This window comes from Zalophus californianus, chromosome 7, assembly GCF_009762305.2.
Source record: "Zalophus californianus isolate mZalCal1 chromosome 7, mZalCal1.pri.v2, whole genome shotgun sequence".
NCBI lineage: Eukaryota > Metazoa > Chordata > Mammalia > Carnivora > Otariidae > Zalophus > Zalophus californianus.
The window spans coordinates 118161015-118186560 of NC_045601.1; the positions used below are offsets into that span (position 1 = coordinate 118161015).

Below are 25546 nucleotides of genomic sequence, written 5' to 3' on the forward strand. Positions count from 1 at the left end.
AGTCCCCAGGAAGGAGCCCAAGAGCCACAGTGGGATCAGGAGGTCCAGCCCTATCCTGCGAGCTGTTGCCATAAGGGGTGGGGTCCCACTGGACCAAGTAGGGCAATCAGGAACCACTTTCATGGGTGAGGAGGCAGCTGAGAGGCTCAAAGTTTTCGGAGAGATCGTGCCAAAGGGGTGACAGTGCTCAGTGAGAGATCTGGGCTACCTGGGGGTGGGAGAAAGGGATCAGAGGTGACCTGAAACTCACATCATCCCCCAACTCCCCATCCCTGGCTCTGTAAACTGATCCCGGCACCCAGGAGTGGGTAGACCTTCCCCCCTCGCCCCCTGAGCTTTTACCCAGAGTGCACAGGCTATGTGGCTGGAGGCCCTGAATCGAGATGCTGGCTGTGCCACCCACCAGCTTGAGGAAGTAACTGCTGGGGGTCCTGGTGGGAGAGGCTCGGGCTCAGCCTGGACCCATGCCCAGGGCTGGGAGGGAGAGAGCAGGGTGGCATTTCGAGGGTTAGGCAGCCACCGCTAATCCCCTGCCTCACAGTTGACCTCCCAGACCCAGGCCGTGTCCTGCCACGACTGCAGCTGAGTGCCTGGCTCTCACAAATGGCTCTTGGCCACCCCATGCTGGCCAGCTTCGGGGACAGAGATGTGACGAGTCGCCGCAGGGCCATGGAGACAATAGCCCCGGGAAGCCTCAGGAACACGGAACCTCTCTGAGTTGCAAGGCAGGGGAGGGGGCTCCACTGGAAAGAGTGACCGGGAAAGCTGGCCTGATTGTGAACAAACCTTCCTCAACTGACCTGATTACACCGCCAGCCCCAGCTCTCCCACCCCACCTCCAAATCCAAATCTCGGACATGGTGGAATCACACGCAGTGCCCCCAGATGGGCCCTGTCCTGCCCCCTGGCCTCTGAGCCTTTCATATTCTCCGCCCATCTGCCTCACAGGCCCTCAGCTACCCCCTCTCTATGCGTGACGCCTCAGCTTTCAGAACCCAAGTCAGAGGCCACCTCCTCCAGGAAGCCCTCCCCTTCTCCCTGCCCCCAGATTCGGTCAGGTGCCCCACAGGACCAGACAGCTCCCGAACAGCACACGTTTCAGGGCCAGGGACCTGGCACAGGGCATGGCATGGAGGGAGAGCCCCACGAACTGCAGCTGTCCGATCGGCTGGCAGGCTGGTGCACGGACTCCGCTTCCCATCAACACCGATCTCAGCCAACTTCTCTAGCTGGATTTCTAGTCAGCCCTGGAGACCCAGCGGGGGCCACTGAACGGGCGAGAGTGAGGCAGGCAGGCGGGGAGGGTGGGCCCAGTAGAACAGCGGCCTCTTCGGTGTATCAAACCCCACCCTGTAGTCATGGCGCAACTTGGGGAAAGTTCCCTAACCACTGGTAAGATCGAGAGGCAACTATCTGCTTTCAAGAAACCAGACGTCAGCTACGGGCCAGAGACCCCAGAACACCCAGCCGCACAAGGGCAGAGCGGGAAACGCGTGGCCGAAAGGGTGGCGGCATTAGGCTCAGCTCGAGCCACGCCCGAGGCCGCAGGGACTGGCAACAGCGGGGCTGTGGAGGGAGGCCTTGCTGTGGCTCCGGAGCCTTGGGGTGCAGGCTGTGGGGTCACAGGTCCACTCAGGGCGCTTCTAGAATGGACTGAGCTCCCAGGGAATCGTCTGGGAGTGACACCCCCAAGGGTCACCCAGGCTCTGGGAGCCCAAGATGACGCAAACCCTGGCCTCAGAAGCTGGCGGAGGGGTGGGGGGTGCGTGGAGCATCGCTCTCAATCCTGGAGACACACACTGACTCTCTGCTGCCAAAGGCCTTTATTGAGTCCCTGGGCCTGCCCGGGCCGTGTCCGGGGGGCCGGGCACAGTGACCATCCAGGCATCCCCGGGCGGGGGGGAGGGGGTGGCGCGGCCTTACACCTGGCACCCCTGAGTGCTGTACTCCTGGAGGAAGTCGCTGAGCTGCGCACAGCCTGCCCGATGGCGGGTGCTCTGGCACAGGCGTTCAGAGGGCATCTCCTCTACCCAGGTATTCGAGTCCAGCAGGTACTGGGGGCTGCGGAGGCAAAAGGGCAGTCAGCAGGGCTGGGGAGGATGGGCACCCGGTATCTGGCGGGCCAGGGTCTGCACGCTGGGGATCCGTTCCCTCATGAGGTGGGAGGAGAGCAAGCGACAGAGGGGCCCAGAGAACTCACTCTCCCTTGAGGTCAAAGGTAGCTCCATCCAGACCCATGATCAAGTATTCTTTCCCAGGTTCCAAGCGAAGGCGGCAAGAGGCTCGAACCAGGAAGTTTCGGGTCTGATGGACAGCGGCCTTGGTGTCCTTGGCTGAGAGGATAAGGTACGCAGGAGTCGTCAGAGGCGAATGGAAGGTACAGGGCCAGTGGGGGCTGGGGGCTGGGCCCGGAGCCTCCCATCGAGCCCTCACTGCTCCTCACAGAGACGTATGACTGCTTTTCGATTTATGGCCAAGCCCAGAGCTTCCAAGAGGCTGAGGGGCTTGGAGCTCAGCCTCCGAATGTCCGCTATCCTGGGCACCCGGGCTGCAAACCCCGACCTCGGCCCCCTCTGTCCCCCAGCCCCACCGGCCCATCCGTTCCCTTCATACTGAAATGCAGGACTTGGGTGATTCTGGTCTCGAAGAGACGGAAGGCAGCTCTGCCATCTTCTCGAAGGACCTTCACCTGGAAGCCTATGAGGGCGTTTAAGAGAAGGGAGCACGGGTTTGTTCCACCTGCGGTCACGAGGCACGGCCCAAGTGCAGAGCCGGGGCGGGGGGGGGAGGGCACTGACCGTACTGCACACGGGGGTAGTAGCAGGCGAACTTCATCCTGTAGCCCCCCTCGTCCTGCAGCCCCCGCTCCAGGGCACGGCGCTGCCGAGGGCACTTCCCTGCCGGGGGTGGGGGGAGCAACACAGATGAGCTGGCGTAGGCCCCAGCCTCACCGGCTTCCCGCCCCGGCCCCGGCTCTCACCCTCAGCACACTGGCAGACGTCAGCAGAGCACAATGTGGACAAGAGTTTGCTCTTAGTGGGGGCCCCGTAAAACACAGAACATTTGCGCTCTGGAGGAGAGAGGGCAGTTAGAGCACACGCCCTCCCCCACAACACTGCCTCCCCCGTCCCAAGGAGCCACAGGACACCCCTGCCACCCGGCACTGCCCCACTTCCTGATGTCCCATATGGGGACACCTACTCCAAACCTGCCAAGTGCCCCCCAAGGACTCACCGGGGTTGTAGTAATCATACAGGGCCGCGCTGGCTGGCTGGACGAGCCCCACGGCCACCTCCTGCACGGCCCCGAAGCCCACGCACTCCCGGGAGGTGGGGACCTGGCGGGGTGGGGAGGGGACGTCAGGGCGCACCCCCTGGGCCCTGCAGGCCACTGGCCGCATGTCCTTGACCTGTCTCTGGTCTTATCTCCAGTGTCTCTCACATGCTAGTACCTTCCGGCCGCCGGAACTCTAAAAACTGCTCCCCGAGGTCTCTGCTGATGTCACTGCCAGACAGTGACCTTGTCCCAGGCTTCAGTGCCCTAGGCAGAGTCTCATATCATGGACACATTCTGCACGAAACTCTCTAAGCTCCGTGTTAGCTTCCGGCCATCCCTGGTGCTGACCTCGTCAGGCCTGACCATCCCTCTTCTCCCTCCCCAGAGGTGCAGCCCCTGACCCTGGCTCTCCGGTCCTCTGCGCTCTCCGAGGTCGTCTCAACCGCTCCTTGGCTTTCACCAAACCCTTCCAGGCTGATGATTATTAAACTATTAAATTAGATTTTTAGATTATTAAACACTCAGCCTCATTCTTGCAATAGGATTACTGTGGGACACATAAGTTCTCCAAATTCACTCTGCCTGCCCCCCGAAGCCCAATCCCACCCCCTGACGGCCTTGCTTCGTCACCAATGCACCCAGCCCCCCCATTTATGTGTCATAACGGCAGGTGCTGTCACTTGCCCACCCTCCCTGACCCTGCAACTCACGGCCTAGGCCCAGACCCCTCTCCTCATGCCCACGCTGGTCCGTCCAGCCCAGTACCCTGCCAGTTTCCCTCCCGAGCCCCACTGCTTAAGTCAACTCCTCGCCCAAAATCTTCCTGGCTTCTCATCTTCCATTGCGTTCAATGAAACTCCTCTGCCTGGCTTCTCAGGCTAACGGGGTCTGGCCCCTCTGCAAGCACTGGGCAGGGGAGGCTTCCTCGACAGTCCCCACATCTGGCTAAAGGTGTTATAGTATTAATACATCTTTTTCACATTTTCTCCAAGAGATTATAGCTAATGCTTAGAAAATGTTTGAGGGTCATCTGAGGGTTGATGATTCTTTGTTTTAGCCAAATAATGGCAAGCAACTCATCTCTGATCATCACTTTATAAGAGAAAATACACTTCAATATCAAAAACAAAAACCAAAAAAACTAAGGAAGGTCAACGATGAACAACAAAGGCAGCCCTCAAGTTGAGTAAATTCAGCTTTATGAATGGCTCACCGAGTCCTTCCCTGCGGACCGGCACCAGCCCCGAGCTGCATCTGAGGCTCGGCCCCCATCACCCCGCAGGCAGGGCGGCCTCCCGTGCCTGCCCATCTCTGCTCTGGCACACTCTCGTCCTGTCTCCCTGCTCACATCTCAAGTTCTCTCTCAGGTCAGCCATGCTCAGTAAACCCAGGGTCGTCCTTCCCCGTGTCGCCCCTCCCTGCTCACCGAGTCAAAGTACAGCAGGACGTGGGGCCCCTCGGTCTCAAAATGACTCACGTAGCGGTCAGAGAGGGAGGCCAGCTGTGGGGAAGGACAGATGGTGACATGGAGGTGGCCCCGGGCCCTGCACAAGACCAGGCTCAGCGGCTGGGAGAGCTTCAGGGATGGAGCTGGGCTCCTGGGGGCACAAGGGATCCCCGCCAGGTCGCTGATCGCACCTTCTCCAGGTCAGCACGCAGGGCGCTGAATCCACTCAGGAGGGTGACGTCGGCAATGGCCATGCCTGACAGCCCCGCCTTGCCGCTCCGCCTGCAGAGAGACAAGTCCGGGGCCCGCACGCTCTGAGTCGCAGACGCCCAGCCCCGGCCTCTGCCCTGCCCCCCGTCTCCGGGCCCAGCAGTACCCCGTGTGGGGCACAGCCCCCCGCACTCACCAGATGCACACAGTGTACTGCACTCTGGACTCCTGGTTGTCGGGCACCCTGGGGGCCTCCCTCCTGCGGCGGTTCCGCCGCCTCTCAAACAGCTCCAGGGGAGTCACAGTCCGGGAACCGGCGCCTGGGTCATCCTTGGCTGGAAGGTCCTCATACACATAGTCCTCCTCGTCCTCGTTGGCCTCCCCTGCACAGGGGTGGTGGTGCGGCTTGGCTGCTGGCACCGGCCCCCTTGGGGCCCCACGGCCTCCAGCCCCGACACTCACTTGTGTATTCAACGTGGCCCGTGACCGTAACTTCAATCTGAAGATCCTCACAGGTCGTGTTCTTCAGGTCCAGGACGTTATAGGTGCGAAGGATCTAACTCAACAGGGGCGAGAACAGGGGACATGTGGGGCCCAGACCTTTCTCCAGGGCCACCCCTGGGGCATCACCTAGGCTGAGGGATTCCAGGCCTTCAGCACCGCTCATCCCTCCTGACCAGTCCATAAATGTGGACGGCCCAGGGGGCTGTGTTAGCCAGTGAGACCGGGGGCGGGGTGGGGGGGGGCAGGGGCCTGCCCTCAGGGTCAAACACTCTACACGGGGCCCAGAAGAGGCTGGAATGGAAAGCTCAGGAAAGGCTTCTGGCCAAAGCTTGCAGAAGAAGAATGAGTTTGTCACTTGGGAAGGAGGGGAAGGACATTCAAGGCAAGGAGATCTGTGTAGATTCGTGGATTTGTCTGGCCAGGGAGGTGGGTGGAAGAGTCTGACTTTTCTCCAGGGCTAGTCTAACCAGTGTTCAGCAGGCTGACCTCATGGCAGTGTGCACAATGGATCAGAAGGGTGAGACACGGGTGAGGGAGAAGTTCTAACACTGTCTTAGCAGAGTTTAGGAAACAAGTGACAAGGGCCCCGGGCAGCAGGGGAGTGGAGGAGAAGCTGCCGGGGCTATAAGGAAGGGCTGGGATGGGCACACGAAGGTGGCCTCCAGAGCAGCGACTGGGCTCCTGTGGGGCAGGGGCCCTGTCGGTCAGATGAGGGGACCCAGGAGGAAGAGGGGTTTGGGGTGCTGTGTGGTATGTGGGGCCTGTGGCTCAGGAGAGAGGCCTGGGTTGAGGTGCTGGGTGTGTACGCCATCAGCGCTGATGGGGGAAAGGAGAGGACAGGTGCCCAGAGAGGGCAGACATCAGAGTGAGGGGGAAAGCCCCAGAACAGCAGGGGGGCCGCCCACCCTGGAGGCGTCTCCCCCTCCTCCCTCCCCCATGATCTCCACCCTCAGGCCTCCCACTCAAGACCACAGCCCCTCCGTGCTGGGTCCCAGGTGTCCAGTGCTGCCGGCTCTCACCTTCAAGGTCCCTTTGCTGTTGCCTCCCACCTTCACGTTAATCTTGCTGCCCAAGGAAAACTTGCAGGAACGGAGAACGGAAAGGGATGTGAGAGAGGCATGCAAGGGCACGCAGTTGCTCCAATCCACCTCCTCCCTGAAAACCATCTCTCCTCCTCTCCCACCTCACACACTCACGAAGCTGACACCTCCACGTGCGCTACCTCCCTTCAGCCTCCTAAAAACCCTGCTGGGTAGACTCTGCATATATTAATTTTGAGATGAGAAAAATGAAGCTCAGAGGTTAAGTGACTTTCTCCAGGTCATGTGGCATACTTGGTCTTCCCACAAGGACACCAGGCCAAATTGCCATGGGAATTCCACAAGGGTAGGGGGGGCCTGGGGTCGGCTTCCGGCCTGGCCACCATAGGCCCAAGGGGTATGGCAAGCCAGGTGAAGGATGCGCTCACCTGCAGCTCCTCCTCCAGCCCCTGAATTTGGTGGTTGTTCAGATGCAGCTCATGGGACTTAAACCCACTGCGGCCCATGGAGCTGAGAGTCACGTTGAGCTCCCTCTCTTCGGGTGTGTGAGAAGCAATCCAGTATGCAGACAGAGCATCCAAGGCCATCACTGTGTCCTGGGGAGGTGAGCTGGCACTCAGGCCCTCAGTCTCGGGACCACCCACCCCTGGAGCCCCTGGGCAGCCCCTACCTGCGTGCTGCGGAACCCCCCTTGGAAACTGCCCTGGTGGGTAAGCCAGGCTGCAGCGTGGTCAGCCATCTGTGACTTGCCCTCCCGAAGCAGCAGGTGAAGCAGGCCGTAGGCCGTGGTTTCGATCCACACGGCCGGGGCCTGGGGCATGGGGTCTGTTGGGCCTTGAGGAGCCAGGGTTGGTGGGACGGCATTGCTCTGAGAACCAAGGACTGAGCCCCAGTACAGGTTATCTGGAAGTGAAGGGAGAGTGGGGGTTGGGCCCTAGTTGCCTGGCCCTCTGATGCTACCCCAATTATCCCTGCTTATGCTTTCTTCTTGAGGTCTTCATTCGATTTCTCCCTTTGGGCACACTCAGGGGTCCCAGGTCCCCCAAGACCCAGGCTCATTGCCAGGACCCCCTTGGCTCTCACCCCCGGTCTTCTGGGCCATGGCCATGAGGTTGCGGTGGGCAACGTCCCGCAGGTCCTCAGAAGCCTTGGTGAGGGTCAGGGCATAGGCCGTGATGGCAGCTGCATGGGCACCCAGGGTCCCAGCACTTGCTTTCTCCCCCAAGAAGGAGTTTGCTCTGATGATGGAGGTTTCCTAGGAGAAAGTGGGGAAGAAGGTCAGAGAGCTGGACACCTGGGTTCCTGGGGAGAAAGGGGGGAAGCTGGGGGCCAGGAAAGGGCAGACACCCGGGTACCCTTACCACTTTCTGCTTCAACTGCTCTGCAATGTCATCCTGCATGATGGCCAGCCCATGCTGAAGGGCAATGACCACAAAGGCCGTGAGTGCCACATTCTCGTCATCTCCCACCAGACCCCCCTAGTTGAAGGGGGTAGAAAAGAAGAGGTTATCCAGGAGCAGGGAGGGGCAGGGAGTGCCCTCCCACCTGGGCTCCTCTGTCCGGCCTCCCAGCCCCATACCTGCATGGCCCTGTGTAAAACCGGGCTGGGGTCCTGGAACGACCCGTCGGCCTGCTGCTGCATCAGCAGCCACCTGGCCGTCTCCCGCAGCTTTTCAGCTGAGCCGCCCACCTGCTCCTGGGCCAGACTCAGTACCTTCAGCACAAAGGCCGTGAGCCTGGTGGGGAGAGAGGGATGGCTGGGGACAGCGACTAGTACCCATAGGGGACACATCCCCACTCGCCCAGGCACCTGGTTATTCGCCCTCCCACCGTACCTGGCTCTGCCCCCTTCCGCAGCCCTGGCCCCTCTCAGAGACCCGGAAACACTCTCCCAGCCTCACCAGGTGCTGCTGTCCCGATGTAACCAAGCCCCGTAGGAACCATTTGTCTTCCGAAACTGCTGGATCCGCATGTAGCCTTAGGGACAAGAGGCAGCTGCTGAGGTGACACTCACTCTCCCACCACGTGTACCTGAGGCCACACTCCGCATTCCCATCAGGCGCCCCATTCCTTCTCCCTTCTAGCTAGTTGGGCTGCCCCTCTGCCTTGAACTGCCCTCTCCCAGCCCCGCGCCTGCTTGCCCCTGTGCCGAGAACCTTTCTGGATCAGATCCACAGCATGGTCCTTTGTCTCGGGGGGCAGTGTGCTCCACTGCTCGGTCTTGTCCAGGTAGCGGGAAGCAGCCAGTGTGGGGGCCAGTAAGATCATGGTCTGTTCCCCGCAGCCCTGGGGAAGCCTCAGGAGGGAGGTCAGGCCTCCTGGTGATAAGACCCCCTTCGAGCCCAAAGTGTCCAATGGATCTGAGGCTATAGGGGAGACGGAGGGCTAAGGATCAGAGAGCAGGTCTGGGGAATCACGGGACCATGGCATCAAACAGGGGTCCATGGGTGCCACATGAATGAGGCACCCCTGGGAAGAGATGGAGGACACGCCCACCTGTAACCCTGACAAAGCTGCTGAAATCTCCATCTGGGATGATATTGGGGTCAGAGTTGCCAGGAATCTCCAAGGTCCGGGCTCGGAGGTCTGGATGGGAGGGGGGAAGTTGGCCATCTGGTTGGCTGCCCATAACCCCCCACCAGCTACAACCCCGTTAGGACACTGGTGGCTGGAGGAGGGGGCCACTCACCCAGGGGATTGAGCTCATAGACAACCTCCTCCGTGTGGATGGCCCCTTCTTTCTGTCTCAGGGGAAACACGGCTGTGAGGGGTCACACAGTACTACGGCCTGCCCCTCCCAGTGCATATTCCCCAGGACATGGAGTTCAAGCGTCAGAGACAGAGTGGAATCAGAATTGGAGAAGATGTAAACAGACCAAGGCATTGGTTTTGGGTGCTGGGCCTCTGCCCTGGCTAGCAGAGAGGGTACAGGGCAGGGGCGGTGTTGGGGGGGTTGTAAATCTGGGAGCTTGGGGGCCTGGAATCAGGGCTTCTCCAGTCACCTGAATTTGTAGAACCTTAGACACTGCGTCCCCCACAGGGAAGTCCGAGGATCCTCGAGCCACCACCTTCAGGGACACAGCCACCGCCGCCGTGGGCACCACAGAGAAGCCAACAGGCCGGGCAGAGCCTGCAGGCACCAGGACACTCTGGGCCAGCCCTCCACCTCCAGCCAGGCACAGCCCCTCCACTGAGGACACGTGGACACTCACCTGGATGCAGGAAGACGGGGATGGCCAGAGCCCCAGGCCAGTTGGGCTCCCCCCCGCCCCTCCCTCAGCTGCTCCAGCTCCCACCCACTCCCCTGTGTGCTCAGGCTTCCGCAGGGCCTCACAGTCAGATTTGTATTCAGGTAGTTGTAGAGGACAGGCCGCAGCTCCAGCTGCTCAAAGCGGCGGACGGAGAGGGGCAAGCGGAGGTGCAGGTGGAATTCACGGAACACTCGGACCCGGGCCGGTGTGGCCACGCACAGGCCTGGCGGATGGGGGGGTGGTGTGTAACACAGGGGGCAGAGACCAGGGGCCTGGGGGTGTCACAGCCACAGGGTCCCAGAAGGGAGGGGCGAGGGGGTGACCCAGTTCTGCCCCCGACTCGCCTCCACTTCCTAGCCTCCCTGCCCCAGCACGTGCCTCCCCCAGGGGTCTGCCCCCAGTCAGGTACAAAAGGCAAGGGGCTGAGTAGGAAGCCTAGGCCGGGAGGAGATGCGGGGGGCAGGGTGGCCTGAGGTCCAGGCAGGGGCCTCTCACCTGTGCTTTCAGACAAGCTCACACCATGCATCTCCCATGTGGTCAGAGAGTCAGGGAGCATCTGGGACAATCTGTGGTGGGAAAGGCGAGAAGCCCCGTCACAGCCTGCGCTGGCCCCAGACACAGCCCAGAGCCAAGGCCAGGCCCACCACACCCCCTCACTGGAGGAAGCGGTCCACTTTTTCCACTCTCCAGAGCCAGTTCTCCGGGAAGAAGCTACGCACAGGAATGTCATCTTCATCCATCAGGTCCTCCTCCTGCAGGACCTCCAGAGCTAGGGGACCAGAGTGGCGGGGGGGGAGTGAGGAGGGGAACCATTCTGCCCTTCCAGAGGCTCCTGCCTGTCCCCCAGCCCCACAGAGAGCCTCACCTCGGGCAAGGCCCACCTGGCCCCTGGAGCGGGACTTCTTGCGCAGGTCCTCAGCAAACTGGCAGCAGGACAGGAAGGGCCCCCGGCAGGCCGGCTGCCGCACCCGAGCCACCCGCTGCTCGCAGGAGCGTATCATGGGCAGCCTCGTCAGCCCGTCCTGGCAGCAGCGCCTGGCTTCTGGGGAAGCATACTGGCCCACTGCAGGGCCAAGCAAGGGTAGGCACAGGGGAACCCCATGGAGACACATCTCATTTCCCACCTGGACCTCTTAGATACACAAGGACTCACCCTGAGAGACCAGGAACTCGGGTGAGGCCAACGGAGAGAGCCTCCATCCACCTTCAACCCCAGAACTTGGGTCTCTGGCCCCAAATACCATATACAGGCTCACTCAGGAGCAGCGCAGCCAAGAGGCAGACCCTGTCACTCTGACCCTCGGGCCAAGTGGAGAACTGCATAGGCACCCACAACTCACACTTCTCGTGAATCGCCTTTTGGAAGTTCACGTTTCTCTTATTCCGGGTTTTCTTCTTGGGACAGCTCAGACCTGGTAGAAAGCAGGACTGCAGCCAAGCGTAGGGTGTATGGCCTCTCACCTCCCCTCCCTGCCCCCCTTCCCTGGCCTGGCCCTTCCCACCAATCCTCTTTCCATCTTAGGCCCTGAGGTCCCTCCTCCTTCCTGATCTTCCCACCTCCCAACTCCCCTTCCACCTCTGTTCTCACTCTTTCTGGCTGAGGTTAACAGGGCTCCATCAGAAAAGGCCAGACCAGCTGCCTCAAACACCTGAAGGGCATTGTCCCCACCTCCAGGACCACAGCCAAGGTCATAGCTGTTCATAACTTCCAAGACCTGGCAAGAAAAGGCCGGGATGTTGCAGACAAGTTGAGGGACCAGATTGGCCACTCAGCTCCAGGTGAGAAGGCAGGGGCCTGGGCTTGAGGGAAGCCTGGGGCGGGGGGGGCGGTCTGCGGGGAACTTGAGTGAGACCTCAGGGCTGGGTCCAGGGCTTAGGACAGCAGGACAATGAGCCACAGAGGGGAGGGAGGGTTGGCAAGAACGGAGGGTCTAGACAAACCTTGCCCATGTTGAGGGGTTTGTGGGAACTCCCGCCCACAGCATACAGAGCCATGTCCACGGCCCCCAACGCCACGAGGGCTGGAGAGTCTGTTTGCAGGTGGAGCTTTACAAACTCCCCAGGACGATACTCCTTGACGCTGTCCACGTTCAGCTCCAGCTGGCAGAGGCGGGAGGAGGGGGCAGTCAGAGTGGGGAGAGCTTCTTTCAGCCCTGTGTGTCCTCAGTGTACCCCAAACCAAATCCATGCCTGGCTCACAATCACTGTCTTCTTTCTCTCTTAACCCCCTAACGCACAGACACACCACCTCTCTGAATGCCAGTTACCTTGCCCTCGCAGGCCCCTGCCTGGACGTCGACTCGCAGGGAGTTGGCCACGGGGATGTCCCCATGATAGTAGAAGGCCACAAGGTAGAAGGAGGGTACTAAGTGATGGTCCACAAACACGGAGACTGAGGTCAGGTCCGTCCTGGGCTCTCGAGTCATAGACACAATCCGGCCCCGGGAAAGGATCTGGGGCAAGAGTGGTTTCCTCTTCACTGCACACCCCCAATCCTGAAACCGTTCCCTCCACCCCAAGGGCTCTCTCTTCCCTGAGATCCTCCCTGCACCCTGCACCCTGCACCCTGCCCTTCCTCCTCGACAGCCCAGCCTCTGCGCACCATGTAGTAGTAATGAGAGAAGCTGTCCTCACTGACGCCCACAGCTCGTAGGTTCAGGATGAGAGTGTCCCCGACGTGAGGGGGTCGAGGATCCGGCCGCTCAATGGACAGAAACCTGGAGTGTCCTGAGGGTGGGGCTCTCACAGTGAGCCTGGCTACGGCTGGGTGAGGGGAGCCTGCAGACACCTGGAAAGAGGGGCAGGGCAGGGGTAGGGTCAATAGCAAGGACCCCGGGCCCAGCTTCTTCCCCCAGCCCGGGACGTGGATTCTCAGGAAGGTGGCCAGCCTTTCTTTCCTTCCCCTACCCTGTCCCATGAGTGGGACCTACCAAGAGCTGCACTTCTGAGATGGACTTCGACGTAACGATGGGAACAATGACTTGACCACTCCCATCTGTGTTCTGTTCAAGGTCCTTGACTCTAGAAGCAGATCCAGAAGACAATGTGGCCGAAACTTTGACAGGGATGCCAGAGGCCGGGAAACCAGATATGTCTCGGACCAGGGCCTAGGTGAGCGGGGGAGGGACAGATAAAGGAGACTGCTCAGTGAGGCCCCATGCCCTCCTGACAACACCCCCCCCCCGACTCATCCTCCCCCTCCAGAGGAAACCTGCAGCAGAAAGGGGGCCCCAGGCACAAGGTGTCGCTTGGTGTTGCTAAGATCCAAGGAGAAGGGAGATGACACAAAACGCCAAGACGTGAGCTCTGCTTCCTCCATCTCTCCCCCTGCAAGAGATGGGGCAGAGAGAGGTGGAGGACAGAGAGCCACGGAGAGAGGAGCGGGAGAGCCGGGGAGACGAGAGCTTGAGTGTTTCCTGCCCATGAGACATTCAACTCCTCAGACTCGTCAGGGCACGGGCCATCTTGTATTCATCTCTGTGTGCTGAGGCCAGCAGGGGACCCAGCACACCGATGGTGTATAACTCGTGTCTGCTGGATGGACGGTGGGTGGGTGAAGAAAAAAAAACTGAGATGGTGAAAGGGGTACCTTCTCCTGAAACCACCCAGAAACACAGCTGGGGAGAGACAGTCTCCTGGGTCTGTCCCGGCCTCGGGTGCAAGACGAGGGTAAGAGCAGGAAATGGTGTCAATGCTGGAGAACAGAGGTCAGCTCGAGGTCAGAGGCTGGGGGCTGGGGTTACGATCAGGGAAGCCTCTCACCTGGAGACTCGATGATGGCAGCTGCAACATAGAGGTGCAGCCCGGGGAGGTCGGCGATGCTAACCTGAAGCTTCTCCAGGGCACCCTGAACCTCAGCCTTTGAGAGGGAAATATGGCACTGGCCATCTACCAACTGGGGCAAAAAAAGAAAACAGGGCCTGGGGTGAGATTTGTCGCCTCCCTCCCCTCCCCCACGCCCCCCTCCCCTCCCCTACGCCCCCACCCTCCTTCCTACCTTAGCCTGACTCTCCAGTCCCCGGAGAAAAGTCTTATGGCCACCCTCACCCAGGAGCCCGAAGCGCACGTACGCCACCCCCTGCACTGGCTTCCCATAGATGTACCTGCCCGGGGAGAGAATGGGAAGAGGGCGGGTCTAGGAAATAAGGCCAATGTCTGGGGGGGGTGGGGGGGGGGAGCGGCGCTGGGGCAAGGGGAGGCAGGGCTTCACAGCTCCTTCAGACCGAACGGGGAACCCTGGGTGCCCGTGGGGCAGGGAGTTACCTGGCCTGGACGTCTAATTGGATATCATCGAGGATGCCAGGCGCTGTCAGGATGTAGGGCTTTCCAGGAACAATCTTCACCTCGAAGTTGGGAAGGACTGACCCAGGGTGAAGGGGTGGCAGGTCAGACTGGTAAAAGGACGCTTCAAAGACTTCCCTCCCCTCGGGGCTGTGGCACCTACGCCTCCCTGCCCCTGCCCTGCCCCCACCGCCTCCCCCTTCGATCCCTATTTCCTTTAGGAAAGGAGATGCTCATCCCGCGCTGTCTCCAGCTCTCACCGTATTTCTTCACCTCAAACCGGGTGCTGCTGTTAGAGTCTCGGCCATCTGAGAACCGGGCTGTGATCGTCCACGTCCCCGGCCTACAAATAGGGGAGGGACTCAGCCCACTTGTGCAAGAGGCCCACGGAGAGCCAGAGGACTGACTGGGGGAAAACCAGAGCTGTCAGGGGGGCTCGAGGTCTGACTGGGTGCTGGAGGCAGAGAGCCAAAGGAGACGGGCATGGGAGGGGCCGTCACCAGGTCGGGGGAGCTCACTCGGAGATATCGGGAATCATGAAGTCATCCTGGAAGATGGAGGAAGCGTACACTTCCCTCTTCCGCACACTGAGGCCATGAGAGTTCTGCAGTGGGAGTAGACATGGTCATGGGTGGGAGGTCAGATCAGCAGCCCTGCTGATCAAGGTCACAGAGGTCAGGGACTCACCTCTACTGTAACCGTAAGGGTGTCAGTGGATGGGCGCATCTTTTGATCCAGAGCAAAGATCCGGTACCGAACTGGGAGAGGAGAGCAAGAGGTGAGCAGGAATCCATTTGCAAAGGGTGGATCTCGGCCCCCACTGCTTCCAGGGAGTGAGGGGGAGGACAACAAATATTTGCCAAGCAGCCTTCCTGTGCGGCACGTTCAGGCCGTCTCACTTACGGGGTGCCAAACATGCCTCGCGCATGCTGGGAGCCAAAGGTAGAGGCCCCGGGGCCTGACTCACCCCGCTGGCCAGGGTTATAAATGGGCTGGTCAGTCTGCAAAAAGAGGTGCCCCCGGCGCGAGGAGAAGAGCAGGTTGACGCCCTGAATGTCTGTCTTTCTGGACAGAGAGTTCTTCAGCCATGGTGACTGGGCCACCAGCTGGACCTCGGGGCCACTGAGGAGGCGGTGAAGGCCACAGGTCTCTGCATCTTTCGGGGAGATCTGTGAGGAGAGGGAGAGGGAGGGGGAGCAGGTCAGAGACAGAGTAGAAGGAAAAGGCCAGAGATGGAGATAGAAACAGGAAAGGTGACAGGGTGGGGGGTGGGGGGAGAAGAGAAGGGCAGGGAGGCCAATGAGATGACAAAACACTCAGAAGAAGACAGAGGGGAGCACGGTGAGCGGCACTAAGAAGCAGTAGAAGGGAGTGCAGGCTAGTTACCTGGAGGCTAAGGAGTATGAGGTCTTTCTCTGAGCTGAGGGAAAAGTCCGCATTTGGGGAGCAGAAGGCATTCAAGTTGGATGGGTTTCTCAGGAACACTGATCCTGTCACTACCTGTCCCGGGGGAACATCCTTGAGCTGCACCCCCACTGAGAGGGGGACCCCCAGGTGAACCACGGAAGGCGAAAACAGGAGCAACCTAGGGAGAACAAGAAGGGGTCCACATTCAGCACCACCGGGGCCCCTCCATCCCTCGCTCCTCCATCAGGTCCCCCATGTCTGCTCTCCCATCACCAGCCCTGTCCCACTCAAGCACTAGTGTCCTTCCTCCAGGACCTGGGCTCCTGCAGGGATAAGGCGAAGAAGCTGCACAGCCAGATCAGCCCCCAGAGGAGCCTCATGGCTGGAGGACCCGAGAGGGATCAGACCCGTCTGTCTGCCTGCTCCTCTCTGGTCAACCCAGGGCTTAGAGCAGATTTGACTCTGGACCTTGCTCCTCCCCTGGCCCAGCTCAGCCGGGAAACCATGTGACAGGCAAGAAATGCAACTGGCCCCAGGCCCAGTATTTAGCAGGGGCAGGGGGAGGGAGGGCAACACCCCGGACACCTGGGTCTCTGAGGGAATCGGAGAAAATCACGGCCCAGAGTTATGTCCTGTCCTTCCGTGTTAACCCCTCTCATTCCAGTGCCCTGGGCAGCCCCCCTACTGGGTGTATCTGGGTGGATACACACACACACACTCCAGTACACACACACACACACACACACACTCCAGTACACACACACACACACACACACACACACACACACACACCAGTATGTGTGGGCATAGGAGTCCAATGTGGCTCAGTACATGGTTGGAGACACATGGCTCCTTTGTAAAAATCTTAACAAAACAAGGTACAAGACGCTTATCTCTAACTACATCCCCCACAAAACCTGAACGACACCAGACCTTTGCTTTGTGTAGGCCCTAACAGAAATTAAGAATTTCTCTACCTCTTAGTGCCTCTCACCTCCCACAGGGAGAACTGACCTCAGTGTCCTTTCAGCTCTCTGAACAATGAGGCAAAGCTCAGGCTCAAGTTTGGCTTTGACTCTACTCCTACAGAGGCGCCCAAATACACATCAAACAAAAGACATCCAGGAAATTGCACAGGCAGAAGTACTTTATTTGGCAGTTTTACCTCGACGTGAAGGACAGAGGATTCTGCCCTCCCTCACCAGCCTCCCCAGAAATCCCGTCTTCCTATCCCAAGGGAGTGACAGCAGTACTTTGCTGCAAGGAAGGCAACAGCCACGGCCTTGGAGTGCTTTCAGGCTCCACTCCCATTGGAAGGGCAGAGGGGCACTGCCCAAACCCCACCACTGGGTCAGAGCCCAGGTAAACAGCAGCAATCACATCTGACGCTTTGTGCAGATACAAGGCCAACACTCATCCGGGCTCCCACGCCTTCCCAAGGTGACCCTGGTCTCAGCCACCACCGGACAGTACTCCTGAGCCCCTCTCACCCCACTCTGGGGAGGTATGCAGTGGCAAGCAGAATCCTCACGTCTCTGGTAGGCGGAGGAGAGTTCCAGAAGTGGTGGAGACACTGTGCAAAAGAAAAGATGAGGCTGGAGCCAGACACCCAGGCCAAAAGTCTGGGGAAAACTCAGAGCTTGGCCTGGGATTTTCCAGAGGGAATCCAACCTTGGGTCACTGCTCGGTCATCTGCCATAGGCTGGGGGTGAGACTCACCAGTCCACCAGCTGGGCCCCAATGAGGTCATGCACGTGGTAGGTGAGGCCAAGTCGCACCGCGGCAGGCGCCCGCCGGCCCAAAAGCTCTGATAGGAGTAGCTCCCGGTACTTGGCCTTCCGGACCATGCCAAGGACAGCCTGGCGCCCTGGAGAAATGGCACAGGAGAGGGGAAAGGTGAATAAGGGCTGGACCCTGAGGAGCTACCCAAAGGTGTTCTTGAGCCGGTGAGGGCTTGAGCTATGGATAGAATACCTTTAACAAAATATTTAATGAATCTCCCAGCTCCAGGCACGGCCAGCCACCAACTCCCGGCATCTCGGACGGTGAGGACTCCAGCATTCACCAGCTGCCTAAGGAGGATGGGAAGCCAGGAGAGAGGAGGCTTGGGCTTTGAGAACACTCTCCTTGCCCACTGATGCTTAGACACTGTCTCCCCAAAACTGGGCAACCATGCAAGGGGACTAAGTAACAGGAGCCCACCCTGGAGTGGTTCTCTGCTCACACCCTGCTGTTCGGTGCCCCGGCCCTTGCTTCCATTCCTCTACCTGGATTGCCCCCGACCCCCACTCTTTCTTTTCCTATTACTATTACTTGTTCAACTAAAGCAGCTTCTCCTCTCGGAAGCTCTCCTTGACCACGTGCCCTGACACAGCCTCAGCCCAACCCCAGGGGAGAAACAAGGGCCTTTCTTCTGTGCTTCTGCCACTGCCTACGCATGCCTCACCAGGGCTCCTCCCACGTCTTACTAAGAAGTTTATAAAACGCTTTCACAAGTACCTTGGGTTACAAAGTAGGGAGCCTGAGCCAGGTAAGGCCCCCTGAAATGTAATTTTTACTTCGCCCTTGTCCAGTCACTGCTTTTTAATGTGAAGGCTTTAGGGGCATCCAATCTCCTACCATTCTCTTAATCTCTTAGTCTCAGCAGGGTTCACATCAGGCATTTATGGTGACTGCCAGGCCTCCAAATTCACTGGATTAGCCACCCAGATCTCTTGAATTCTAGCCTAGGGCTCTTTCCAAGGCCTCAGATAAAATAGGTCTCCTCTCTCAGAGGAGTACAAATTTAGGTCATTTTCCTAAAAAGAAGAGTCCATCTTTTTGGCAGGTGCACCAGAAGGACAAGGCTGGATAGGACCGGAAAGAGGCAGGGAAGTATCAGATGCCTGAGTTCTGTTGTTCCCCCAAGTCTCACGTGATCTCTGGGTCCCTGAAGCCGAAGGTCTGTGTCATTTGGTCTTGCTGGAAGCTAAGGTCCCCACAGGCTGGAAGTACTGAAGCCAGAAACTTTTGCACTGCCCCAGCATATGGTCGGCCATCGCAGGCCTTGAGGACCTGGAACCAGAGATGAGAGATGTGGTCTGGCCCCACCCTCAGCCTCCACTGACCACCTCCACAACATTTCTCTTCCTGTTTTCCCTTTCGCTCATGTCCTGCTACCTCTCATACTTTTCCTCCTTTTCTTCTCCTTTATATTACTACTCACCAGAGCCCTGTGTCCTCTCTGTGACACGTAGAGTGGGAGAATTGTTTCTTTTTCTTTTTATTTCCATTCTCTCATTTCCCTGCTTGCCCCCCCACCCCCGCACCCCACGCACACACACAGTTACACGCACTCTGGTCCTGTAGTCCTCAGTGAAGATAATTCCATGGGCGTCCAAGTCAAAGCCTAGCTGGATGATTCTGATCTCCCCCTGCTCTTGAAGCGCCTTCTGCCTCCAGAGAGATGGGAGGAAAAAGAGGGTTATCAGGATAAGATACTCTGGTATACTCTGGGCACTTTTGGGCAGGGAGATTTTATTGCCAATATTGGGAGTTTTTCTCTATGCAAAGGAAACACTGTGGGGAGAGAATCAGGGTGGATTACTAAATATAGTCTTTTCAAATTAGTTACCCAGCTTCCCATCCACCCACCTCATCAGCTGCCTATCAAGCAATCAATATATATTTTCCAATCATATGCCAGACACTAAGATAAAATAGTGATTAAGACATAGGCCCTGCCTTCAAGGAATTAACAGTCAAGACTTTGGGTGAAGGAAGGTGGGAAGGTAGAGAAAATATTTGAAGAGATAATAGCAAATCCATAATCACAAAAGTGTATCACTCCACCTCTCATAAACTCAGAAGACAAGAATAAGTGAGGAAATAACTTCTATTAACTTTAGTTACTGAGAAATTAACAACTGAAAAATACATATTCTCTTCAAATATACATAGAGCATTTAGCAAAACTGACCACATAGTACAAATCAAGTCTCAATAAACTTCAAATGACTGAAATCATATTGTGTATGGGGTCTCTGAACACAATATCCTTTGTGTCAGAAATTAGTAACAACTAATTGTTGACAGGTAATATGGAAATGCATAATATTAAGACATACATTTCTAATCAACCCTTGGTCAAAGAAAAAAGATCACAAAAGAGGGGCGCCTGGGTGGCTCAGTTGGTTAAGCGACTGCCTTCGGCTCAGGTCATGACCCCGGAGTCCCGGGATCGAGTCCCACATCGGGCTCCCTGCTCAGCAGGGAGTCTGCTTCTCCCTCTGACCCTCTTCCCTCTCGTGCTCTCTATCTCTCATTCTCTCTCTCTCAAATAAATAAATAATAATAAAAAAATCACAAAAGAAGTTAGAACATATTTTAAACTGGATGATAACTAAGATATATGCCAAAACTATATATATATCTGCACATGCTTAAAATAAACTACAACTTGACATGCACATATTAAAAATGAAGAGAAAATGAAAGTAATGGGGAAAAAAGTAAAACAAACCCAACAGTAGAGGGGAAACACCAATAAAATAGAAAACATGTGTACAAGAGAGCAACAAAGCTAAACGTTAATTCACTGAAAGACTATTAAAATTGGTAAGCTACTGGTGAGACTGACCAAGAAAACTGGGGGGCGGGGGGACGGGGGCAGGAACAGACTAGAAAAAGCACAGATAATCAATACAAAGAATGAAAAAAGGGTCATAGCTACATATCCGATAGACAAAATGAAACTACAAACTTTATGTTAGTAAATTCAAAAATTTAGATGATAAATTAACAATTGCCTAGAAACATACAATTTTTTTCACTAGAACAAAATGAGACATATTCACAAAATAAAAATCTATGAAAGCGGGCGCCTGGGTGGCTCAGGTGGTTAAGCGACTGCCTTCGGCTCAGGTCATGATCCTGGAGTTCCAGGATCAAGTCCTGCACCAGGCTCCCTGCTCAGCAGGGAGTCTGCTTCTCCCTCTGACCCTCCCTCCTCTCATGTGCTCTCTCTCATTCTCTCTCTCAAATAAATAAATAAAATCTTTAAAAAAAAAATCTATGAAAGCAAATGAACTATTGCTACATGAAACGGAGAATTTCAAAAGTATTCATCTAATGAAACAAGACATAAGTACAGTAATACATATATACAGTATGATTTTGTTTATATCAAGGTCAAAAATGGATAAAACTAAGCTATGCCGTTTACAGGTAAACACAAAGGTGGTATAAAGAAAACCAAAGGAACAATTATCATACTAGTCGGGATCATAGTTACCACCAAGGGACAGAAGTCCTTTTGATCGGAGAGTGATATATGGAGCTATAGTCGGCCTTGGGCGGTGGTTAAATGAGTATCTGCTTTATGAACATTCTTTAAATTGTGTGTGCGTTTATATTTTCCTTTGTGCAATTTTTAAAGCTTTTTTAAAATTTAGGCTAACATCAGTAAATTAAAAAAACAACAAATACTCTATAAGGAGTGGTTCCATCTAACTCACTTCCTCATGAGAGTGGAGCTAGTCTCCATCTTCCTTTTCTTCCCTCTTTTCGTCCTGACAGGTTGCCATTAATCTTCCACCTGCTAAATCCAATGGACAGATTTCGGATATTATTTTACTTAATCCCTTTACTGACCACTGCCTTAAATCACAAGTTCTAACACTGCCAACTGCTTTACCTCTTTGAAAATCTATTTGCTTTCTCAATAGGCCTCTTCCTAGGTTCCTCCGAACTCTGGCAATTCCTTCTCAGCCTCTAACAGAGACTCCTCTTCCTCTGCTTTTCCCTGACATCAATGGATCCCCAATTTTTTTTTTAAAGATTTTATTTATTTATTTGACAGAGAGAGACACAGCGAGAGCAGGAACACAAGCAGGGGAAGTGGCAGAGGGAGAAGCAGGCTTCCCACAGAGCAGGGAGCCCGATGTGGGGCTCGATACCAGGACCCTGGGATCATGACCTGAGCCGAAGACAGACGCTTAATCGACTGAGCCACCCAGGGGCCCCAGTGGATCCCAAATTTTAAGGAACATTAAGAATCACTTGAGACAGTAATTCAAAATGTAGATTCCCAGATCCTACCTCAAGAGATGTGCGTCTATCAGCCTTCGGTGAGTCCCAGGAACCTTTATTTTTGATTAAGTAGCCCAGGTAAATCTGATACAGGTAGAACTCAGGACATACTTTGAGAAACACTGCCTTAAACAGGGGTATCTCTCAGCTTTGTAGATTTGGCCCTTTCTCTCTAAACTTGAGGTCCTTAACCTGGACCTCAGAGGACCTATGAAACAACCTCCCCTCCCCCCACAAAAAATGCATATACACTTTGTATGTATGTGGCATGTATGCGTTTTCCTGAAAAGAGAGAGCCATAGCTTTCATTATCTTTTAAAGTCTGTAAAAAGGTTAAAAATTACTCCTCTGCTCACTCTTCTACCCAATCTCACCGACATCCACAGACTGAACCACTGCTCATACCTCAATGACTTCAAATCTGGTATCACTGGCCCAGAATTCTCTCCAGTCCCTCATATCCAACTGTCCACTACACATTTGCCTTTGGATGCTCCCCAAGCACCTCCAACTCCACAGAATCAAACATATCAACCATCCCAACAACTCAGCGCCCTCCTACTCCATTCTCCTCCTCCTCCTCCTCCACCAACCCACTGTCTCATCATCCAGCAAATCTGAGTCATCCGGGACTCCTCCCTCTTCGCCACCCCCCACATCCCTCACCTTCACCCATCCTCGCCCTCCCTCTTGCACTCCCCTCATTTAGGCCTTCATCAGTTCTCCGCTGCAGTGTCTTCCTAACTGACCTCCCCATCTCATCTCACTCCCTCCAATCCACGCAACACAGCGTTCGCTCTCCTGGTTAACATTCTCTTCCAGCTCATCGCCTTCAGTGTTAAGACAGAAACAGCACTGCCGCCCAAGGCCTGCCGCGATCTGACGCCTGCCTGCATTCCCAGCGCTGTGAAGCTCCAACTATGCCCGATGACTCCGTTTCCCCAAAAGAGTCGCTCTTCCACTTCCACCATGTGGCATGGTCCCTACTTCCGGAGGGTCTTTTAACAGGGTCTGGGGCATTTCCCTTGGCCCTGCAGGGCCCGGCACAGAGAGACCGAACGCCCGCTGCGCGGCCGAGCGCCGGCGGACCCACTGAGCGTCTGGGTGATGGGGACCCTCGGGAGCGCCCGCCAGGCCGGGAAGCGGCTTCCGTCTGTCGCTCCGACGCCACTCACCAGCTGCCGGTCGGCCGCCGTCCGGTCGGGCACGAGGCTGTACACCTGGCTCCTCAGCGCGATGGGCGGCAGCGCGTCCTCGAACAGGCTTCGCGGGAACAGCTGCACCAGCTCGGCGACGGCCGCGCGCGCCGACCCTGGGCGGAGAGACCAGGTCACTGAGACGGGAAGGGGGGCGGGGGGTGCCGTTCTCCCACCGCACGCCGCTCCCCGCCTCGTCCCGGGGCCGCCGCGCTTACCTGACTCGCCCCTCAGAGGATCCGCCTCCGCCTGCCCTCGTTCCCGCCGCCTCTTCAGCCCAAAGGCGTCCGGGACCAGGCGCTGCCTCTTCCGGCTCATATCCCGGGATCTCAGGCTGCCGGGGAAGAGGCCGGTGCTGAGGGAAGGGGACACGGACACGGCGTCTTCCGGCGCAGAGCAGTGACGTCGGGCTCCCAGGAGGCCGGCCCGCCGGGTGGAAGAAAGATGACGTAGGACCAAAGAGGCTTCAACTCGCCCTTTCAGCGGGCCCGGGAGGAGTGCCGCCGCACGCCTGCCGGGATTGGCTTCCTCCGCCGGCGCTCGGGGCCGGGAACGCGTGGGCGGCGGGGTGGCGCTCGACTTTCCGGGGTGAAGCGCACCCCAGCCCGCGCCGCTGAGGGGTCTGCCCGCCACCGTCGCTGAATGGTTGAGTCTCGGAGGGCGGAAAACCACCTTTGCGTGCCACCCCGACTTCTGGACGCACCTGCCGTGACGCCTTAGCTCCACGGAGGTGGAGGTGGAGGTTGGCGGGCTTTGAGGTAATCAGATCCTTGCTCAGAGCCCGGACAGCCTTTCTCAGCTCACTGCGTTTGGAGCATCTGGAGGCGGGGGTACGGGTCAGGGGGAAAGGTGGGACGTGCGCCTGGCCTTGGTTCTGTTTCAGGGCCAGAGCCTGGCCATCAGTAGGCTCGCCTAGTCCTGATCCAGAGTCCCCCTTTTTCAGGCCTCCTCTGTGGAAGGATAACTTCCCAACCCCCAGTTCTCAGGACCTCATGGATCGCAGAGAGAACAAGAGAAGAGCGGAGAAGGTAGAGGCAGCTGAGCCTCGGAACAAACTTCCCAGCCCAGCATCCTTGCTGCCTACAGACCCTGCCCTCTACTCTGGGCCCTTCCCTTTCTATGGGCGCCCTTCCGAACTGGGCTGCTTTTCCCTGGATGCACAACGCCAGTACCACGGAGATGCTCAAGCCTTGCGCTACTACAGCCCACCCCCTACCAATGACCAAGGCCCCCACTTTGACCTCAGAGACGGTTACCCTGATCGATACCAGCCCAGGGATGAGGAGGTCCAAGAGGGGCTGGACCACTTGCTGCGCTGGCTCCTGGATCACCGAGGCAAGCTGGAGGGGTGAGCAAAGTATAGCACAGAGGTAGATCTAGATATCTGCGCCTACCCTCTAAAATTAGGAAACCCAAAGCTGGAGTGAGTTTGGTCTTGGGAAGGAACCTAGGTTCTTCTTTGGGGAAATCGTCTGAGCTAATGCTTCTAACTCCTCTCTCTTAGGGGTCCAGGCTGGCTGGCAGGGGCCATAGTGACATGGCGGGGGCATCTGACCAAATTGCTGACAACACCATATGAGCAGCAGGAGGGCTGGCAGCTGGCAGCCTCCCGCTTCCAGGGCACACTGTACCTGAGTGAGGTAGAGACACCAGCAGCTCGGGCCCAGAGGCTTGCCCGGCCACCCCTCCTCCGGGAGCTTATGTACATGGGGTACAAGTTTGAGCAGTACATGTGTGCAGGTGAGACTTGCCCTGCTCTATAGCCCCCTCCCCCTTCCCCGGAGATTGAAAGCCCCCACCCTTGTTGCCACTTCTCTCCTTGTGCAGACAAACCTGGAAGCTTCCCGGACCCCTCTGGGGAAGTTAACACCAATGTGGCCTTCTGCTCTGTGCTACGCAGCCGCCTGGGAAATCATCGTCTGCTCTTCTCAGGGGAGGTAGACTGCACGGACCCCCGGGCCCCATCCACACAGCCCCCTGCCTGCTATGTGGAGCTCAAGACCTCTAAGGAGATGCACAGGCCTGGCCACTGGAGGAGCTTCTACAGGTTCAGGATGGGGTTGGGTAGGGTGAGAGCCTAGGACAGACAGCTGGAAAAGGGACCTGGGGGGAGAAGCTGGAGGATGGAGGAAGGATCCTATTGACCCCTTGCCTTTCCTGACAGACATAAGCTCCTAAAATGGTGGGCTCAGTCATTCCTTTTGGGGGTCCCAAACGTCGTTGCTGGCTTCCGTAACCCAGAGGGCTTCGTCTGTTCCCTCAAGACCTTTCCTACCATGGAGATGTTCGAATATGTCAGGGTAAGGCAGCGGTGTCGCAGCTCCCACCTGCATCCCCCACCACAGGTCCAGTGTTCCAGGCTGCAGTCCGCCTTCCCCCCCCACCCACCCTCACTGCTTGTCTTCTGCCTCCTCCTCGGCCCCCTCCAGAATGACCGTGATGGCTGGAATCCCTCCGTGTGCATGAACTTCTGTGCCGCCTTCCTTAGCTTTGCCCAGAACACCGTTGTCCAGGATGACCCCAGGTGAGGCATTCAGCTCTGCCCCTGCCCTCTGGGTCCCTGGAGCTCTCCTCCGGCCCTCAACTTGTGACTCCATGTGCCCCCTAGGCTTGTCCATCTCTTCTCCTGGGAGCCTGGCAGCCCAGTCACAGTGTCTAAATATCGAGACGCACCCTATGCCTTCCTGCCCACGTGGTACGTGGAAGCCGTGACCCAGGACCTCCCATCAGCCCCCAAGACACCTTCCCCCAAAGACTGAGACTTCGAAGGGGCTGGTACTATCTCCATGTGCACAGATAAAAAGCGTATTTCTAGGTGGTTCTTCTTGCTGTGTCTTTTGCCTGAGTCTCCCTGCCCAACACCTC

At 57.2% G+C, this 25546-nt stretch overlaps 3 protein-coding genes across 4 annotated transcripts; 1 reads left to right on the top strand and 2 right to left on the bottom strand.

Annotated features, from left to right (window-relative positions):
- Positions 1-1804: 1804 nt before the first annotated feature.
- On the bottom strand, positions 1805-15889 carry LOC113927201 (complement C4-B-like). The gene is made up of 41 exons (XM_027602893.2): positions 15732-15889; positions 15396-15594; positions 14977-15178; positions 14697-14767; positions 14528-14613; positions 14270-14352; positions 13992-14088; positions 13726-13831; positions 13491-13623; positions 12940-13055; positions 12659-12835; positions 12331-12516; positions 11996-12181; positions 11670-11828; positions 11317-11443; positions 11069-11140; positions 10594-10791; positions 10386-10497; positions 10224-10294; positions 9812-9951; positions 9480-9689; positions 9167-9218; positions 8974-9063; positions 8634-8843; positions 8379-8454; positions 8057-8213; positions 7839-7955; positions 7561-7732; positions 7148-7380; positions 6906-7073; positions 6457-6516; positions 5396-5489; positions 5130-5316; positions 4915-5005; positions 4703-4777; positions 3235-3337; positions 2981-3070; positions 2799-2897; positions 2614-2697; positions 2201-2333; positions 1805-2061 (listed from the first exon to the last, which is right to left on the bottom strand). The coding sequence occupies exons 1-41, from the start codon at positions 15794-15796 to the stop codon at positions 1920-1922; spliced, it is 5229 nt and encodes a 1742-aa protein (XP_027458694.1). The 5' UTR covers positions 15797-15889; the 3' UTR covers positions 1805-1919.
- Positions 15890-16545: 656 nt separating this feature from the next.
- STK19 (serine/threonine kinase 19) lies at positions 16546-23136 on the bottom strand. 2 transcript variants are annotated; one of them, XM_027603879.1, is made up of 7 exons: positions 22900-23136; positions 22661-22797; positions 18752-18847; positions 18331-18470; positions 17391-17488; positions 17136-17283; positions 16546-16989 (listed from the first exon to the last, which is right to left on the bottom strand). In XM_027603879.1, exons 1-7 carry the CDS (start codon positions 22997-22999, stop codon positions 16944-16946), a joined length of 765 nt encoding a protein of 254 aa, XP_027459680.1. In that variant the 5' UTR covers positions 23000-23136; the 3' UTR covers positions 16546-16943. The 2 variants fall into 2 exon arrangements, with proteins under 2 accessions (XP_027459680.1, XP_027459679.1); XM_027603878.1 differs by having other exon boundaries at positions 22661-23136.
- Positions 23137-23298: 162 nt separating this feature from the next.
- Positions 23299-25502, top strand: DXO (decapping exoribonuclease). Its single transcript, XM_027603843.1, has 7 exons — positions 23299-23439; positions 23625-24029; positions 24186-24421; positions 24509-24728; positions 24846-24981; positions 25111-25205; positions 25290-25502. The coding sequence occupies exons 2-7, from the start codon at positions 23674-23676 to the stop codon at positions 25438-25440; spliced, it is 1194 nt and encodes a 397-aa protein (XP_027459644.1). The 5' UTR covers positions 23299-23439; positions 23625-23673; the 3' UTR covers positions 25441-25502.
- Positions 25503-25546: the final 44 nt, after the last annotated feature.